Genomic DNA, 19,873 nt, shown 5'->3' with positions numbered 1-19,873 from the left:
ACCTCACACAAACCTGGCCATAAAAAGCAAATTAGTTAAGTACTTTATTACATTTCAGTGCTTTCTTAAAATAAATATAATAATATAATTATCAAACATACAGTGAGAAATAAAGCACACGTGTGAACGGCATGTCACAGGAGTTCACTCAGGACTGTTTCAACACTCAGCACTGGAGAAACCGCACAGGCCTACCTATGTACAGAAGACCCAACTGGGCAGGGCGAGGCCGCCGCGTCCCCTCCGTGCTCGTGGACACGGTCACTCCCCTTTGCGTTGGAATTACCAGTTTGCGTGTCTTAACTTTTTCTCTCTGTGAAGATTCAGTTTTTTTTTCTTTCTGCAGTTTTGAGATAGATTCAAGTAACACTCCCAAGGAAAAAAAAAAATGTGCAAAACTAAATAAGTGACTCCAGAACGTCCCGGCGGTCGGGTCAGCGGGTCAGGTGCACCGGCAGCGCGTGTGCAGGCCGTGCCCGAAGGTCTGGTCCCAAGAAGCACCGGGGGCTGGCAGGAGCACCAGGCCCACCGTCGGGAGGCGGACCGGAGCGCCCCACAGACCTGTGGTTCCCCGACAGCTGCCAACGATCACTCTGTGTTTGAACAGGCGACGCGACCAAACGCTCTGTCGACACGGAGAACCGCAAGCTCCCCGGCGGGCCCGAAGCTCTTCCAGAAGCCAGGATCGGGACGGGACGAGTGAGGACGTGATAAAAACACTAGAAAGAACGGTCAGCTTAAGTGCATCATCACCTTTTTAACAGAAACATGCTCAGAGTAAAAAATATTCTACTTTACCAAAAAATCTGTCTTTATTAAAGTGAACAATCATGGGTGCGCCACCCCCAACGTACCAGGCGAGGGCTGTGCTGGTGCAGCTCGCCCGCCTCTAGCCGGGCGGACGCCAGCAGAGTACCGTGCCTCCCTCGCGACTGCGTGGCGGGGAGCCCGCCGCGCTTGTTTGTAAACGTTATTCTAGCAGAAGACAGACCGCAGATTTCAGTGCTTTTAGGGAACTGCTATTTTCAGTAAACTTTTTCTGAGCAGCAAGAAACAAGAATTTTTTTTTTCCAGAAATCTTAGAATTGGATATAAACATTGGCAGTAGACACAATCAATAAATATTATACAATTTCTCAAATGAAAACAACTCCCCACCATGAACTCCTTTCCTACAGACATTCGAACACCCTGACCCGACACCAGGTCTCAACCCTGTGATCCTGCGCGGTCACAGCCAGCCAGCAGGAGCGAGGTCAGGCCACGTGCAAGAAGGGATGAGGGGGGAGGCGAGGAAGCCAAGGAGACCACTTTAGTTCACACCGAAGGAGAGCTTCAAGTAAAAGGACCCTGCTGCCGGCAGCTCTGGGACACGCCGCAGCCGGGAGCCCCCAAGCAGCAGGGACGGGGCGGCCGCTGGGACCGATCGGGCCGTCCACCCCGGCCCCACCTGCCGTCCTGGTGCCGGGAGCTCAGGAAGGGGTTTTGTCTTGTCGTCTAGAAGCCTCTTTGAGAAAGGTCTGTGATTCTGCACACTTCGTACCCAAAAGGAAGAAAGTAATAAATATCGACCCGGCCGGTGCGTCCGCAGACTCCGCCGCACCGGGGTCATTTGCGAGTCTGCGTCTTCTTTGGCGCCGAGGGCCGCTTGGGCTGCCACAGGTGGTTGTGGATGGTGAGCGCGTCCACGCTGACCGACATGGTCTTGGCCGGGATGAGGCTGAACTGCTTCCGGTCCGAGCTGTACTTATACAGCTTGTCGATCATCTTCTTGGCGATGCTCTTGGGCCCGGTGCCCGTCAGTTTGCAGATCTCCTCGGTGTCGGGGTAGTAGCAGTAGAGAGCCCGGAACTGGCAGCCGGCGTCCCGGAACAGGATGATGTAGTGGTTGGCGTCACACTTCTCCAGCTCCTGCGGGTAGGGCGTGAAGCGGGGAGACATGGAGTTGTGAGCCCCCACAGTCGGACCCTGCACCCACCGCCTGCTCACCCGCCAGGCTAGACAAGTGCCGGAGCAGACGAGAGGCAATGGGCCCTGTTCCCCACTGCCAGAGGGAAGGGCGCAGCCGCCGTGGAAACGAGTCAGCCAGGTGTTCGGAAGCTGGAACACCCAGTCACCACGGGACTCAGCAGCTCTTTTCTCAGGGATGCGCCCCAGAGAAATTACAACCCACATCCAGGGAAAACTTGTGCACAGACGTCTCCAGCAGCATTACTCACAACGATCAAAGGCTGATGCTGCCCAGAAGCCCCTCAGCAGACAGACGCACAAGCCCCGGTCTGCACAGAAATGGGACGCTCTTCAGGCGCAGAAAGGACTGAAGCACCACAGGTGCTACCCCTTGGATGGACTTGACGACATCCTGCCAGTGAGAGGCGCCGCCCAAGGTCCGCCTCGGGATGAGCCCCTCCAAGTGACACCACCAGGGCAGGCAAACGCTGAGGGGACTGCAGAGCCGGGGGCAGGGCAGCGGCGTGGGGAGTGGCCCCGGTCCAGGGGCCAGACTGGCCCTGACTGCAGCCCTGGGAACACAGCCCTGACGCCGCTACAGGGGGCTTCACGCCCAGCGCGGTCACAGAACGGACCTGGAACAGGGGTGACAGTCCCTCCTTGTTATGGCGTCTGCTGCACTGGGCTCTCAACCTCAGAACGCCGTTACTGCAAAAACATGTTGCCCGACACCGCTCGCACTTGAGAATGCTCAGCTTCCTACCCTGCAGCTCTCTGAGCCTGGTCCGGGGTGCCGACACCCTCCGAGCGTCTCCGCTCACCATGAGGACACCTCCCCGTCCCTCTCAGACCTCATCTGGTCCCCTAGCCACCCTGTTCACTGGAGCTGTCCAGCGGCTGCAGGACCCGCGAGACTGCGCGCAGAGGCAGGGGAAGCCAGGGGCTAAGAAGATCCCTGTGACATAAAACAGTGCCCCTCCTCCTGCTATTTTTGTTTATAAAAACCTGATTTTTCACAAATAGATACTATTCTTCTCAGTATCTAACAGGCCTCCTATTATTTTAAATAAATTCACATATTTATAAAATTAAGAGTAAAAGGCAAAATCCCAGCAATTTCAACGACGTAAAAGCTGTGTCTGAACACGAGCCGAACTGGAGGCAGAGCAGTCTCCAGGCCCTCCCGCTGCGCCCCACCCTCACGCGGTCTGTCCCAGGCTGGCAGCCCACGCAGCCACTCCCCAGAGGCCCCAAAGCAGTGACCCCTTGACCTCTGACCCCAAGCTCCCTGGCTCCAGCCCAAACTGGGGGATCAGTCCCACCTGGAGCCTGGGGAGCCCCCAAAGCTGCACGGCATCCTTCCCGACTCCAGGCCTCTGCTCAACGACCCCTTCCAGTGAGACCCAGCTGGCTGACCAGCCTGCCGCAGCTGCCCTGGCGTCCAATGCTGCCCCTCCACTCTTTCCAGACCATTCATCACCATCTGACCACAGCCCGTCAGAATCAGTCTAACTGCTTTTGTGGACAGGCTTCTGGGGGCCGAGCCGCCCTCCGGCCGGCCTGTGACCACCTGCACGCTGCGGCGTCCGAGCCGAGCTGGCAGCACGACCCGTGGGTGCCCACCACGGGGCCACCTTGGACCCGCCGGCAGCTGAGGAGCTGGTAACCCAGGGTGCAGAGGAGCCCCGCCCCAGCAGGGCCCCCAGCCGGAGCCTCCCTGAGGCTGCAGGCACGCACCCAGTCCTAACCTGAACCCTCCCCATCCGGACTGTCCACCTGATGAGACCACCGCCACTCACCATGAAGAGTGACTGAGGCCTGCGGGCCCCGGGGAGGAAGCATCAAGGGGACACAAATAACCAGCATTTTGCCCCAAACTTCCACTTCTCCAGTGGCCCCAGTACAGAGCTGGGCCCCCTGTCTCCACCCCGACACTGTCTATGACGCTCGAAGACCTCCCCGCACTCAACAGCATGCTGAGTATGCTGGCTTCCCTGTAAGAAGCCCCGCCCGCCTCCCGCTCCCCACCCGGGGGCCTGCCCCAGGCCCCCGCCCGACCCCAGCGCGGCCTCCGTCCTGCTGATCCGAGGTCTGCTGAAAGCGAGGGCCAGGGCACGCCGAGTGGCGTAAGCAGACAGGACTGTGTGCCCCACACCTGACCACACGCGTGTGAGACAGCGGCCTCTTCTGTCAGCCATCAGGATTCTCCCCTCTAGGGAAAACCTTCATTCACAAACACCCTTCCCCTACATGGAAACTTAGGTGTGAGACTTTGATACTTGCCTCTAATATTGAGTTTTTGTGAGGTTCGTTCACTTTCCCTGCCAGACAGCAATGGGATATAGCGTTGTGAATGATTGGCTTGTTGGATTTGCTGCTGGGCTCCTTAAACAGCTTGGGACCTGTGAAAAGCAGGCCAAGATGTGCAGAGTGAGAATCTGTGGCATGCGTACGTGCGTGCACACACACAAAAGGCAACAATCTTATAAAACCAAGCAGCAGACAGGCTAAATTGGGAGTGTTCATAGCTTTCTGAAAACGCAGAGTAACAGCCAGTTCAAATCAATGAGAGAATTCTAAGTTATAGATTTTAAATAAACTGAGGAAAAGGTTAAAGTAAGTAAGAACTTACTCCTTTTCTAATTTCCATTTATTTGATACACAGAAAACACAAAAGCAGGACTTTAAACCCTTAGCAGCGTGGGGTTCCTACGTGCCCAGGACACACAGCGAGCCATGAGCGGGGCAGGGGCAAAGGCGCGCCACTCCAGGGCCGTGCCCTCCCTTCCCACGCCGCGCCGTCTCCGCAGGAGGCGGCTGGGCGCCGTGCCCCAAGCGCAAGGCTGTCACCTGTGTACTCAGCCACGGAGGCGAGTGAGGACGCGGCGGACGCCGTCTCCCAGTCTCTGTCAGTGCTCCTGCTGGGGTTGCGGCTCAGCACGGGCAAGGCTTCCAGGGACTCGACTCTGCTGGGAAGGGGGACGGGGCAGCGATGGGAGGGTGGCAGGCACACCTCCTCTCGCCCTCAACTGGTGCCGGCTGGTGGGACGCCACCCCGAAAACGGGCCGGGCTGCACCGCCGGCACAGGAAGGGCTGGCGGCCGCGGCAGCAGTGGGGAGCACGGCCAGTCTGCCCCAGGAAAACATGGCATCAGGGACAGAGCCAAGCCTGGGGCACCAAGGGGCCTGGGAGGGGAGGGCCACCCCCAGGCGGCGCCGCAGAGCAGGAGGGCAGCACTTGCCGTGCTGCTTTGACAGCCAGGTGACCAGGGCCCAGACGCTGCTGCTGCCGCCAGACCAGGGACGGACAAGGGGAAGAAGGGGCCTGGCGGGCGGGGTCCCCAGCCGTGGCACTTGGGCCACCTCCACGGAGCGGGACACACTCGTGCCAGGAGGCAGATGTGGGCAAAGCTTGAATTCAGTCCCAGTAACAGACCCGCCTGAGCAAAGTTCTAACCGGAGTCCATTGTCCCTGCGAGGCGTCAAGAAGCTCCTGGAGGTGCGGCAAGGCAGGACAGCGGGGACCTGCCTGCCAGGAGGCCGACCCCAGTGTGGGGGCAGCGTGGACAGAGACCCGCAGGGGCTGCTGAGGCCTGTGGGCGGTCAGCACCTTCGACAGCCTCCCCAACACCTCCTCCTCCTGACTCACTCCTTAATCAGAAAGGGAAATGCCAGTGCCCCCGGGAACAGCACCTTAGCCCACATCAAAGTGACCCACACGACGGGCTGCCCTGGGAAACGCACAAGCCCCTCTCTGCGGGGCCCCGGCCGAGATGCACATGCTGGACTGGAGCAGGGGAAACCTGCCGAGGGGCGGGCCCCGTTTCAGGGAATGGGCACAAGGACTTAGCGAGACTGCATCCCACACGGACGTGGGCTCACGGAAGGATACTGCGGACCCAACGGCAGTGCTGGTCTAAGACCACGGTGATGAGAGGCAACGCCCCTGCTCAGAGACACGCGCTCTCAACTGTTTAAGGACAAATGTTGTCAACTTACTACTCTCAAAAGGTTAGAAACAAAAACGTGTCCAGGGCTGGGAGAACAAGGGGACAGAGAGGGACAAACACAAAACCATCTCAGCAGTGGGTGAGCCTGGGCGACAGGGATTAGCTCCTGTGACGACAGCACTGCCGCAGCTCTGAGCTGCCCCAGGGCCAGCCGGACGGCCCACCGCCCACACTGCACAGCACCCCCACAGCACCCCGTCTGCTCACCGCTGTGAAGGCGTGCCCCCCGAATGCACGCTCTCGGGCTCTGTGGTCGCTGCGGAGGCCAACGACAGGCTGGAGCCCGACTGGGCCCGGCTCAGGTTATCAGCTGCCAGAGACAAGACAAGGCGCGCTTCCGTGAGACAAGGGTCCCCCACACCAGCCGTCTGCACGGGGGTGGGAAGGGCCGGCCCGCCGCCTCTCAGCACCTGAGGATGCCAGTGCTCGGCCCCAACTTTGGAGAAGGGAAGTGGGAGCTGACAGCCGGAGGGGCGGCGGGGAGCGGAGGGGGCAGGGCCCACACGCCACCCCCGGCGCTGCTTACGGGGGGAGGCGCTCTTGGGTTCCAGGTCGCTGCCTGGCTCCTCCCGGTGGACGGACTTGGGCCGCGGCTTCCTGGGCCTGGCCTTGGGCTTGCCCAGGCCCTGCTCCTCCAGGATCTGCTGCTGCTTCCGCCGCAGGTACTCCTGCTTGATCAGCTCCCTCCGCGCCTTCTCCTCCTCCTTGCGGATCCGGTCTTCCTCCGCTTTACGCCTGTGGGAAGGACCGACCGGGGCGTCCTGCCTGCACCAGTGCCCAGCAGAATCTGGGGGCGGGGGCCATGACAGACCCGGCGGGCAGGCGCCTCGGTCACCTACCGCGCCTCGTCTCTCTTGAGCTCAACCTCTGCCTCCAGCTGCTGCCTCCGCACGCGGGCCTCCTCGGCCTTGCGCTGTTGCTTCAGGAGGAAGGCCGCCCGCTTCTTGGCAAGCTCGTCGTCTGCCTTCTGCTCGTCCTGCAAAGCAGATGTCACCTATGAGCATCCGGACGGACCCTCGGGGGACCCCCAGCATGGTCATTCCCCAGCCCCGCCCTAAAGGTACAGATGGGACGTCTGCAGTCACCTATGAGAAGCCGGGACGGACCCTCGCAGGACCCCCGGCACCGTCAACCCTGGCCACACTGAATGCACCACGGACAGGAAACGTAGTCCAGACGCTTCCTTACTCTTTTTAACTGAGAAAGGAGCACCCCTTTAGAGGTGCTAGCAAATAGGAAACAAGCCGCGCCGTTCCAAAAGCATTCAGTGTGCCGACGCTGACTCTATTTGCCCGAAACCCACACACTCGTTCCCACAACAGGAGCTAAAGTGTGTTTACAACTGAAGCGCACGATCGCCAAGCAGGGGCCTGTGTGTCCTGACGAGACGGCCCTCACCGCTCCGTCGGTGTCAGCCGCCCTCGAGGGCCAGGACAGAGGAGATGCTCTCAAGACAGAGAGGAGTCTCATGGCTCACTGCCCTCTCCTCCTGAAGAAAAAGCTCCAGGATGTTTCTTGAAGCTTCTCCACCTTCCCAGACTGCAACAGGGAGAAGCCAACCTCAGCCCAAAGGCCAAACACCACCTGCTCTGCGGAGCCTTTGAACTAAGAGTGCTTTTCATTCTTACGTGGTCAGAAAACCACCACAAGGAAATCACCTCGTGACACGTCAAAGCCACACGGAGCTCCTGCTTCGGGGCCCGAGGAGCAGCTCTGCTGGAGTGGCCAGCTGCCCTGGGAAAGCTGGGGCCTTGCGGAGACCCTGCAGCCAGGAGGCCGCACAGGCACCCCCCTCTCCCCCCAGCCTCTGCAGCAGCGGCTCCGCGTGACCAAGGTGGGTGATGGCCTGGCCACTGTGGGACGTGGATGCCGCCAGCCTTTACCTTGAAGAAGAAGCCAACCCCCGGCTTCTGGTCCCCCTCGCTGCCAAGGTCCACGGAGCTGTCCCGGCCTTCCGTCTCCCCGTCCTCGTCAGGGGCCTTCAGGTCGGAGAGATCCACCTCGATGAGGCTGGCCTTGCTGCGCGGGGGCTCGTCCAGCGGCACGTTCTCCTTCCCAGGTGCGGTCAGGGTGCTGAGCCCCACCTCCTTCACACTGCCTTCCAGCCCCTCCCTGAAGCCCGCCTGCTCAGACAGGACGTTGGCGTCTCGGGAGGACGACAGGACGAGCATCCGCTGGTTGCTCTCGTCGTGCAGTCGGTAACTGTCAAAGGCGCACTTCTCTGCAGCCTCACTCCCGGGCTCACTGAGCCCGTCCCAGCCCGGCTCGGGGGGCGTCCGAGGCGGGAAGGACCGCAAGTGTGGGGGGGCAGTCTCGAGGCCAGGGGTGGGGGTCTTGCTCCGAGAGGAACCCTGCTGTCGCTCCTTCGGCACCTTCAGCTCAGCCGGTCTCCCTGACCGGGCATTCCGGCCCTGACCGAGGCGAGGGGGCTTGCGGTGACCGGTCAGGGCTGTTGGAGAGAGCGGCTCAACAAAGTGGATGGCCGCCTTGGCCTTGGGGTCCTGGGAGCCATTGCGGGGCCCGGGTGAGGGCATGGTGGGGGACTTGAGCAGCAGCTGCTCCTGCTGCTGGGAGATCCTGAGGATGGCCTGCTGCAACGTGCTGATGGTCTCGTTTAGCTTCTCGATGGACAGGTCGCACTCGCCCACGTCCACGCCCTCGGCGTCCTCTAGGAGCACCGCCGACAGCGCCTTGCCACGCTCCAGCTCGGGGAGGCCGGCGGGGTCCCGGGCTTTTTGCGGCTGGACGAGAGCCAGGCCCTCCCCGTCCACATCCGGAGACCCCAGCAGCGCTCCCCGGCCCTCCTCCTTGCCGAGGAAGTCGTCCCCGTTGTGCTGGGCGTGCTCCCCTGCGAGGGACGCTGCTTTCAGCGGCTGCTGGGCAGCGTCGGCCCGGCCCTTCTTGACCACGTGCAGGAAGGCTGCCTTGCCCAGCTGCAGCCGCTGCCGCGCCGACAGCGCCTCCACCTTCTTCTTCTGCGCCTCGATGGCCCTGCGCTTCTCCTCCAGCTGCATGTGCAGCTGCAGCAGCTCGGAGGCCAGCAGGCTGGCGTGGTCCCCGCCCGCCCGGCTCGGGCTCTGCTCCCGCCTCTGCTTCCACGTGGTCAGCGGGGCCGGGCAGCTCTCCGAGGCATCGGGCGTGGTCTTCTGGGAGCTGCTCGCGCTCGACTTGGTCTCACAGCTGTTGAGCCGCTGGAGCTTCCTCTCGGCAAAGCTGGTCATCTTCGCGCTCCCGCTGGCCATGGACGCGCTGCTGGTCTGGGAGACGGTGCTCAGGCACGGGCTGGAGCGGCCGCTGGCATCGTCCTTGTCGTCGTGCTCCCTCACCTTCAGGTCCTCCTGCAGCTTCGCGGACTCCTCCTCCCCGCCGTACCCGGCCCTCGCCACAGGGTGCTCCTCGCCAGCAAAGTCCTGCTCGGCCTCGTCCAGGTCTGCAACGTCCGAGTCAGAGTCCTGCCGCAGGACAGCCCAGGTGTCCGGGCCAAGGGCGCCGGGGCTCCGTGCGCAGCTCATGTAGAGCCTGCCCTCCGCGTCCTTGTCGGCTCTGCCTACATGAAGGAAGAAGCCGTCGGCGGACTGTCCCTGAGACGATGGGTCAAAACTGCTGCCAGCCAGAGGCCCACCATGCGTGTCCCCCGCCACCTGGGGCCCCACGTCAGCGGGCACGGCGTCAAAGCCTGCAGACATCTCTGAACAGGAGATGGGGGTGAAAGTCCTGTTCAAGTCCCGAGCGACGTGACTGCCAGGCGCCTTCTTCCGCCCCAGAGGCTGGTGGCCATCGCCAGACCTCCTGGACGTGAAGGCCCGGGGCCGCCCCTCTCCACATTCGTCCTCCTTGGTGACCACCTGCTTCTCCTTGGCTGGCCTGAGCACGGCCGGCATCAATGGCTCCAGGAAGAAGCTGTCGGGCTTACTTTCGAAGGCGTCTGCTAGCCGCTGGGGAGACCTGGCACCGGCCATCGGGCCAGGGTCACCACCCTGGCGAGCCATGTCCGTCCTCACGATGGCCAGGAGTTCCTCGTCTTCGTCCTCAATGTCAACGTTGCTCAGGAGGCTCCTCCCATCGGTCCTGAGGGCTGCGGGCTGGGGCTGGTTTTGCGGGGTCAGGTGGACGACGCTGGAAGCCAGGCTGTCCTTGCTGATGGAGCGGGCCAGGCTGACGCTGTCACCACCGCTAGGGTCCATGTCACAGCTCGCGGTGTGGTGGAGGGCAAAGGGCGCTGGCTGAGACACAGGCCTGCAATGCGGGGAGAGAGGCCACGAGACACGTCATGCCTCTGACGAGAACACAAGTCACGAGAGAGAACCCTACTCTTACACACAGGACGCATGAACAGCTCTCTCCTGGGCAAAGGAAAGCCAGGAGCCTTTCAGCTCAGCAGTCCTGACACTCTGGCCCAGCCCCCCTTGACCACGCTGAGGATCCCAACACACTTTTGCGGATCCGTCAATACGAGTCCATATGTATCGCCCTAGGAATTGGAGCTGAGACGTTTTGAAAACGATTAAAAATTCCGGTAAGAAATCCATTACATGAACTGTGGCCTGTTTTCTAAAACAAGCCAGGGCAGAGTGTAAGGAGCGGCCTCCGCTGCGTCCCTGGCTGGATCCTCGGGTCTGCCTGAGTCAGGCTGCTGTGACCCCACACTGCCCAGGGCCTCAGAAGGCTGAAAGCAGCATCGCTGTGGATATATTCTGGGGTCCCTGGACCACATCTGGGGCACTGCTCTGTTAGACTAACCAATATTTCCAGCAGAAACGTATTTGGAAACGTGGACAGGTCACCTGTTTTTTTTTTCCGTCCATGCTATGGCTGCTCCTCGGGGCTGACTGTCGGCTCGGGTCAAGGAACTGGATCGGTGTCGCTGGTCTGCGGTTTGGAGAAAACAGTGAGTGACCTCAGCATTAAGTAACCAGTTTTATATCACTTGAAATTCCTTCAATATAATAACCACTTCTCAAGGAAATGCATCATAACTCAGCACACCAAAACTGCTCAGGGAAGCAAATAATCCCAACACAATTTTCCAGCTTCGACAATAGGTAACGTATAAGTCAGTCCAGGTCATGAAATCACGAGAATGCCAATTATACGGCAGTATCAATAAACGATGGGCTTCCCTGGCAGTTCAGCTGGTGAAGAATCCGCCTGCAATGCAGGAGACCCTGGTTCGATTCCTGGGTCGGGAAGATCCCCTGGAGAAGGGATAGGCTACCCACTCCAGTATTCTTGGGCTTCCCTGGTGACTAGCTGGTAAAGAATCTGCCTGCAATGCGGGAGACCTGGGTTTGATCCCTAGGTTGGGAAGATCCCCTGGAGAAGGGAAAGGCCACCCACTCTAGTAATCTGGTGTGGAGAATCCCATGGACTTCCATGGGGCCTCAAAGTGTTACACATGACTGAGTGACTTTCACTTTCACTTTATCAATAAGTGATGTCAATGTCAATTAAAAGAACCAGTGAATGTCAAAGTGTAAGTGTCTGACACGAGGTAACGTCAGGCTTTATGTAATTCATTAGGTTTAATATGGTCACTGTAAAGACTATAAATTCTAAGGGACATCAATAAAATGCAGAAAGCGTTCTGCCAGTCTTCTTAACCAGCGTCGCTCCATCGTGATGAATCTGTTCATTTTGAAACTACAATGTAATGACCTCCAGAGAGAGGGATGGGGCGGGGGGGGGCGGTGCTTCTCACCTGGGGGGTCCTCTCCCTGCACCGTCTTCTGCTGCTTCTGCCTCAGTGGCAGTAAAGGGTGTGATGGGCTAAAAGCAGAGGCTCCCTTCCCCCTAAACAGAGGACGGGAGAGAAAAATCACCAGCTGCCAATCTTCAAGTTCAAAACCAGACCAGCATGAATCACACCAACCTGCAAAAGATTCAGACTCCCTGGGAAAATTAATTACTGTAAAAATGAACCCAAAATGTACCAACAACATCAAGAATTCAAACTTGGATAAACATCCGGACTGTAGCTCGGAGACACACTGACCTCTGGTCAAGGCCTATCATACAACAGGCTTCAAGTTTCCACAGCAAATTCAAGTTTGTGTTGAGGCTACGCTGCTCACCTGGGCTGGGGGGGCCGCCCACAGAGGAGGTCCTCGCTCCTGACTCCCTGCAGCTTCCCATCGCCCTGAGAAAAGGTGACCCCAGTGGGAATAGCGGACAGGCAGGAGTGGGAGGCAGGCCGGACTTACAGGGGCTCAGGCTCCCCGAGCTGCAGGTGGTGCGGCGGGGCGGGGGGCTGCGGGTCGGCCGGGCTCGCCGCTGCAGGGCTGCCCAGGAAGCTGCGCTTGGTGGCGTTGGAGATGGGAACTGGGGGCCGGCTGCTTTTGGGGTGCGACACTGATTTAGCTGCAGAAACAATTTTATAGGAATAGTCTTGTTATTTACCACTACTTACAACACTAGCGAGAAGAATCTTTAAGAAAAAAAATCCATTTTTATAAGTACTAAAAACAAAACTTTTACATGAAACCAAACTTCTCAAAAACAAATAACAAACTGGTTTCAAGGTCATTAGGCATATCATGAGAAACACTGGACTGGAAGAAACACAAGCTGGAATCAAGATTGTCGGGAGAAATATCAATAACCTCAGATATGCAGAAAACACCACCCTTATGGCAGAAAGTGAAGAGGAACTAAAAAGCCTCTTGATGAAAGTAAAAGAGGAGAGTGAAAAAGTTGGCTTAAAGCTCAACATTCAGAAAATGAAGATCATGGCATCCGGTCCCATCACTCCATGGGAAATAGATGGGGAAACAGTGGAAACAGTGTCAGACTTTATTTCTGGGGGCTCCAAAATCACTGCAGATGGTGATTGCAGCCATGAAATTAAAAGACGCTTACTCCTTGGAAGGAAAGTTATGACCAACCTAGATAGCGTATTCAAAAGTAGAGATATTACTTTGCGGACTAAGGTCCGTCTAGTCAAGGCTATGGTTTTTCCAGTGGTCATGTATGGATGTGAGAGTTGGATGGACTGTGAAGAAGGCTGAGCGCCGAAGAATTGATGCTTTTGAACTGTGGTGTTGGAGAAGACTCTTGAGAGTCCCTTGGACTGCAAGGAGATCCAACCAGTCCATTCTGAAGGAGATCAGCCCTGGGATTTCTTTGGAAGGAATGATGCTAAAGCTGAAACTCCAGTACTTTGGCCACCTCCTGAGAAGAGTTGACTCATTGGAAAAGACTTTGATGCTGGGAGGGATTGGGGGCAGGAGGAGAAGGGGATGACCGAGGATGAGACGGCCGGATGGCATCACGGACTCGATGGACCTGAGTCTGAGTGAACTCCGGGAGTTGGTGATGGACAGGGAGGCCTGGCGTGCTGCGATTCATGGGGTCACAAAGAGTGGGACACGACTGAGCGACTGAACTGAACTGAACTGAGGCATATTTTGTAACGAATAAAACAAATATTTTAACAATAAGTACTAAAATCAAAAGACACAAGCCAGACTAGAGCAGCGAGGGAGGGTGCATGGACCCCTAGCACGCAGCCTCCTCACTGGGCCCGGGGACAGAGCTGACCAGGGCGCCCTGCAGCCAAACCCTCAGGGGGCGGCTGGCCAGCTGGGCCCAGCCTGCGACCGAACGCCTCAGTGGCCACTGCAGCTCAAGCCCCCATGGGCTCAGGGGTGGAGGTCAGGCCCAGCCTGAACCTGCTCCGAGAACACTGGCCAAGAAAGATGGTGCCAGTGCCAGTCCTGGTGGCCAGACCTGGGCTTCGGAGGCAGACTGATCACAGCCCGTCAAACCCCCTGGAGCTCCCAGAGAAAGCCCTGATTCAACCCCACTGCGGCATGAAGGCAGGGGCCTGTAAGCACACCTCCCGAGCACTCTCATGCACGGAAGTCTGCCACTCACCATCCTTCAGTTCCTGAACATCCCTGGGCTGGACAAAATCTGGTTTGACGTTCTCAAACCACCAGAAGAGCTCGGCAATAAAAACCATAACATTTGGCTAAAAAAAAAAAAACACAGAAAAGATCAAGGACACAGCAGACAGCTTGTTCCCACATGGTTTTAGAAATGTGCTTTGATAATTGATTATTACCTTCAGCACTAAAGGGGCGTACAGCATATCCTCTAGGGTGAGATAGAAGCATTTGTTAAGGTGTTCATTGGAGAATTCTCTCAGAAGCCGAATGTTATACAGACTGTCAGCCATCGACGTCACCTCCTTCAAGCAGATATCTAATAGATAGAAAGATGAAATTTATTATACCTAAAATACATTATATATAAAAGATAAATTTATTATAAAGACACCCTGTTTGTGCAGGCACACAGATCTGCGTGCGCATATATGTATACAAGTTTCAACTGAAAACCATTTTAATTGAAGGTAAAGGTGACATTTAAAAAGGTAAAAAGCATTATTAAACATCACAAGTGATTACAAGTAATGTTAAATATAGAAAGAAAACACTAAGAAAAAGATAGGGAAAATCTCCAGGACCTGAATTTAACTGTTAACATCTATAAAGTATACAGAAATTACTTAACTTTTAAGCATGAACTGTGACAATCACCTTTCAGTTTATAAAGACCTGCCTACCTAAGGTCAGTGCGCATTTAACCAAGCTTCTCCCCTGAGTCCTTCCAGTGACACTACCTCCACGGGTGGGAAAGAGGAGCATAAAACGGGAAACGTCAGGCTTGTCCCACAGAAATGTACGGGATGCTGCTCATCACAGAAGGCAGGAGACCCGCAGAGCTCGGCCTCCCTCTGCTGGCTGTCTGTACCCAGAGCAGGACAACTGTTCCATTTCATGCTGTTCTGCAGGATGCCAGACCCTCAGCCAGAAAATTCCAGCAGGGACACCCACACTGGGCCACTCAACAGGCTCTTGAGGGGGATGTGGGCCCACCCTCAGGAGCAACCAGAACACCCAGATACCACCCAAGGCTAAACTACAAGTGGCTGTCCTGACGACTTAACTGTGCCTGTAAATAAACAAACAGGATTGAGAAACTTACTTTAGAAAAACTTTACTCCTAAGAAGTCATTTTCAACGATTTAGAAATCTCACGCACAAATGGGATTTATCTTCGAATTCTGTCCTACGTGGAGATGCCCTAACACTGTGAATTCTCAAAAGAAACTTTCATAAGTTGAGTAACAATTATATTGCTAGGAAATGTTCCTTTTACTCTAAAATTCAGATTGTGAAATATTACAAATATAAAGATCAGACTCCCAGGTACCCTCCACCGAGTGAACAAATGTTAACATCGTTCCTTCTCTGATCCAAATCTTATTTTCTCTCGGTAAAGCACCCAGTGCTGACCCACCTAGCCCCAAGGCAGCACCCTCTAAGCCCTGGGACCTGTCGCATGCAGCGTCTGCACCACGCGAGGCCTGCCCCATGAATCATGGACACAGCTCCTGGCTGACTGCAGACAGCACTCACAACAACAAGCCATGCCTAGCAGGTGGCAGCCTATTATTTCCCCCAGACCCGGAATTATGTCTCTAAAAAGTTCTATGCTGATGTGAGCAGATTCTGTCATTCAACAGCTGTATTTGTTGTTGTTCAGCCACTAAGTCATGTCCAACTCTTTTCAACCCCACGGACTGTAGCCCGCCAGGCTCCTCTGCTCTCCACCATCTCCTGGAGTTTGCTCAAACCCATATCCATTAAGTCGGTGATGCTATCTGCCTGTCTCATCCTCCACCACCCCCTTTCTCCTTCTGCCTTCAGTCTTTCCTAGCATCAGGGTCTTTTCCCACAATGGTATTCCCATCTCTTTAAGAGGTTTCCACAATTTCCCAATGGCTATATAGGATTCCGGGCTTCCCTGGTGGCTCAGCTGGTAAAGAATCCACCTGTAATGCGGGAGACCTAGGTTCAATCCCTGGGTTGGGAAGATCCCCTGGAGAAGGGAAAGGCTATCCACTCTAGTATTCTGGCCTGGAGAATTCCATGGACTGTGTATAGTTCGTGGGGTCGCAAAGAGTTGGACACAACAGAGCAAGTTTCACTTTCACTTAGGATTCCACAATTTTCACTCTTATGAAAAACCAAACTTGCATGTTCTCTTCACCGGGAACCCTTCCAGAAAGGGTCACAAGCTACGCTGCCCACACCTGGCCTGGCCACACCCCAGCCTGCCCGCGGCATCTGGCCTCTCTCTGTGCTGGGCCGTCCTCGCCTGGACCGCCTCTTCTGGGAAAAGCCTGCTCTTACTACCCCTCAGGTTCTTCAAATCCTACTGATTTGTCGGAATTCTTTGTGTATGCTGGTTACAAAACATCAGTGTGGCAGTCCACTGCCAGTTCATATTTATTCCGAACATTTTTGTGCAATTTTATGCTCGGTTTTATGATGCCCTCTGTCACCACAGAGAATTTCACATGGGTAAATGCAGGAATCTTCTCTGGTGCTTGTGTAATTTAAACAATCCATCCCATTACCAATGTCGTGACAATATTTTCCTGTTTTTTTTCCGAGTTTTTAAAATTTTGCTTTTCCACTCTTACGATTTTCGTCCAAGGCATGGTGCTTGGCACATGTGGGGTGGGGTCCCACTGCATTCGCCCCTCACCGGTGGCGCTTGCCCCACAGTCTGTGGGCCACGCCAGGCGCCAGGTTCCCACAGAGCATTGGTGTCTGCGCCCCTCTGCCCAGCTCTCAGTGCTTTAGCTGAAGCAAAGGGTAACACACAGGAATCTGGGACAATCAAAGCGAAAGGATGATGAATGGGTCAGTGTGCCGAAAGAAGCAAGACTCCATGAGGCCATCCCGACGCAAGGAGAGCGGCCCCCCGCACCGCAACGCCGACCTGCCAACCGACAAGCAGGGCCAGAAATTCCCATCTGACGACCACTGTGGGGTTAGAAACGTGACCAGGAGACCGATGTCCATGCAGCCCAGTCACTAGTCAGTCGTAAAGCAAAGAGCAGCGGTGTCAGAGAGGAGACAGGCCGGAACCCAGGGACCGCGGCGTGTCCCGGACAGAGTGCCCGGGGCAGCGCGGCTGCGGACACCAGGCCCTGACTGCACCGGGAGGGAAAGCCCGCGCCCCTCCTCTCACGCCCTGCTCCTGGTGCCGGGGGCTCCCAGGGCCCTCCCTCGGCCTCCTCTGCACCCCCTGCTCTGCCCCCCACACCGGGGGGCACGTCCCCCAGGGAAGAACCTGCAGCTCAGCCTGGCTTCCCCTTGTGCTCGGATGATTTCCGACCAGCAGAGACAGAAGGCCACTCTTCATTCTCCTTCCTTCAGCTCGTTCTGGCATATTTTTCTGTTATTGTCAAATGCACTGAGATCAGCCTGGTGTACTGATTTTTAAACTCCTTGCTGTACACGACACGCGCTGAGGCAACAGTTCAGTCGCTCAGTCATGTCCGACTCTGCGACCCCATGAATCTCAGCACGCCAGGCCTCCCTGTCCATCACCAACTCCCGGAGTTCACTCAGACTCACGTCCGTCGAGTCAGTGACGCCATCCAGCCATCTCATCCTCTGTCGTCCCCTTCTCCTCCTGCCCTCAATCTTTCCCAGCATCAGGGTCTTTTCCAAAGAGTTGCCTCTTCGCATCAGGTGGCTAAAGTACTGGAGCTGATGCAACAAGTCTCCCTTTAAGCCATCTGAGCTGCAGCCTGTGCATTCAGGCATGTACGTTGCTCATTTATTCCACAAACATCTACCAAACACCAGGTTGTCCCCAACAGCATGGGGTGTATCAGTGAGCTGAACGGATAAAGACACCTGTCCTCAGTGAGCCCCCACCAGGAGATCCCACTGTGACTCTGAGTTAGAGCGTGAAATGTTTCAGAGTAAGTTCTTTGTTTCCACACATTCAAGATTTTAGCAGTTTGGAGACAGACACTGCACGTTTCTGTTACTGACTTCTCATTTTACTGTGTTGTGACACAACCTGCCGAGGTTTCTTCTGTGGCCTTAGTCGAGCCCGTTCTTGTAACGCCTCCATGCGTTCTCGTTTAAGAGGGCAGGTCCCCTGTGAGCTGGAGCGCTGGGCCTGCGCCCGTGTGCTCGAGGCCCCTCCAGCCTTCCTGCCCCCGAGTTAGGTCACAAGTGTGCCTCCGGTCATCTCACCCTGTGCTGCTTTTAAAACTCCCTTCTAAAGTTCTGCTACGGACGCAGTGAGCCTCAACCCTCTCCTCCTGCGGGCTTGTGCTTCATCCGCACCACAGGCTCTCTGCTCCTAGTACCTCCGTCTACCTCCAGACCCCGGTGGAGAGGTGAGACGCAGGCTGGACAAAACCACAGTCAGAACTACTGAACCAGTGAGCCCCGAGGCGGCCGCAGGAAGTGCTAAGGGTCAGGGGACCCCAACACACACAAGCGCGCCACGCCAGTGTCTCCCCCGAAGTCTTCGTGGTGAACGCTGCGCTCCGTCAGATGTCCGTCTGCACAAGTCTGTCTGTCTGCTGCGCCCGCCAGCCTGCTGCCTTCCCGCAGGGGCAGGGGCAGGGGTCCGGCAGTAGCCCACCCCTGCATGGTGGTCTCCCAAGTGCTGACTCGTTCACATAAACTCACCGCACACCTGTCTCCTTCCCACCCAGGATGCAGCCCAGTGGCCCTCCACCCCCTGAAAGATCCCCCTCAGCTGCAGGCCTGGGCGTCAGACAGGCCTCCTGGCTTTGTCATGCCAGCAGGGGGTGCCCCACAGTCCTCCCAGGGCGCTAGTCACAGCTCCCATGGCAGGTGGCCCAGGCCCCACAAGCACAGAGGCTTCCCAGGCCGAGGGCAATCAGGTGCCAATCCAGGGGTTTTCACTAGAGATGGGGACCCCCTCCCGGACTCTGAGACTCCCCCTCTTTCACCATCAGCTGTGTGTTTTAAACTACCAAGCCCAGCATGTCTGCTTGGGTTGGGGAGGGACCACGGTCAGCCCTGTGCCAGCCACGAGCCTGGCAGACACTCCGTGTGCAGCAGCGGTCAGGACACCGTGGAGCTCACGCCCCCGCCCCGCCCCACGTCAGAGAGGAGGGTGCAAAGCAAACCCACATCGGCAGCCCTGTTCCCGCAGTGCTGCTCGGGTCATCACTCACGCCTCTCCCCACGGCCCAGCGCGGGCACCGTGGCAACACACGTGACCCAGTGATGCCACCGACACCAGGCCTGCAGGCGCCCCGCACGGTGTGTCCACAGGCTGGATTCCGCACTCGTCTTCCCAAACCGCGTTCGGGATGCTTTACCTCGACTGGAGTGGGGCTGACCGGCTCTTAGCCGTCCCGAGACCTAAGTCCAGTCACTGATAGGGAACGCGCTACCATATTTGTCCCAGCCCCGCTCCCCATCAGGTAGAATGCCAGGCCCAGGCATGCTGTTGCCAGATCTACGCGTCCAAGTGCTGCCCCAGCGACGCTGAGGACTCAGGGCTACTGCTGCCCGCTTCATCGCTTACACTGGCGATCCACATGTCCTCCGGCCCCCGGGTCCCCTCGGAGGCAGGGGCCACACTCACCATCCAGCTTCAGCTGCCCCGGGCAGTAGTAGTGGACCACGGCCAGGAGCGCCGCCCCGTGGCTGCCGTCGCGCATCAGGTCCTCCAGCAGCGGGAAGTGGGGCGGCTGCCGCGCGCACAGCTGCTCCCGACGGTACCGCACCTGCGGGTGAGAGGGGCCCAGTCACTGCACACGAGGCCGGTGCTCAGCCAGCGTCCACGGCAGCTGGCCAGACCACGGTCAGAACAATGGCAGCCACGCGCGTAAGCCTCACGGTCGGGTGACGCCCTCTGCCTGGAACACGCGTCCAGACCCAGGGAACTGGGCTTCCTGGCCACAGCGGGCAACCGCGGTAAGCTGCTCAGGACGCCACGGCCATCTCCCTCTGAGGGCCAGACACCCCAGGGAAGGAGGCAGGACACACGCCTACGTTGCCAGGGGCTGCACACGGTCCACGGGTAAGAAACAAGTTACGTGGTGAGCGCCCTAC

The 19,873-nt window shown here is 57.3% G+C and overlaps 1 protein-coding gene across 1 annotated transcript; it reads right to left on the bottom strand.

The window, feature by feature from the left end:
- Window positions 1-214: 214 nt before the first annotated feature.
- On the bottom strand, window positions 215-14,151 carry CAMSAP1 (calmodulin regulated spectrin associated protein 1). Its single transcript, XM_068986853.1, has 12 exons — window positions 14,023-14,151; window positions 13,833-13,929; window positions 12,161-12,317; window positions 11,659-11,750; window positions 10,745-10,829; window positions 7,844-10,196; window positions 6,800-6,936; window positions 6,487-6,695; window positions 6,168-6,270; window positions 4,801-4,916; window positions 4,234-4,352; window positions 215-1,911 (listed from the first exon to the last, which is right to left on the bottom strand). Exons 1-12 carry the CDS (start codon window positions 14,134-14,136, stop codon window positions 1,609-1,611), a joined length of 3,885 nt encoding a protein of 1,294 aa, XP_068842954.1. The 5' UTR covers window positions 14,137-14,151; the 3' UTR covers window positions 215-1,608.
- Between the last annotated feature and the right edge of the window lie 5,722 nt (window positions 14,152-19,873).

This window comes from Capricornis sumatraensis, chromosome 1 (assembly GCF_032405125.1).
Source record: "Capricornis sumatraensis isolate serow.1 chromosome 1, serow.2, whole genome shotgun sequence".
Classification (NCBI taxonomy): Eukaryota; Metazoa; Chordata; class Mammalia; order Artiodactyla; family Bovidae; genus Capricornis; species Capricornis sumatraensis.
This window is presented reverse-complemented; position numbering and strand designations above follow the sequence as displayed.

Excerpts from the sequence above, each read along its gene's own strand:
- CAMSAP1 (XM_068986853.1), bottom strand. The coding sequence starts at position 14,136 with ATGGCTGACAGTCTGTATAACATTCGGCTTCTGAGAGAATTCTCCAAT. Across the intron at positions 6,696-6,799 it reads CTCAAGAGAGACGAGGCGCG|GCGTAAAGCGGAGGAAGACC; the intron begins GTAGGTGACCGA and ends TCCTTCCCACAG. Across the intron at positions 4,917-6,167 it reads GGGGGCACGCCTTCACAGCG|AGTCGAGTCCCTGGAAGCCT; the intron begins GTGAGCAGACGG and ends CCTTCCCAGCAG.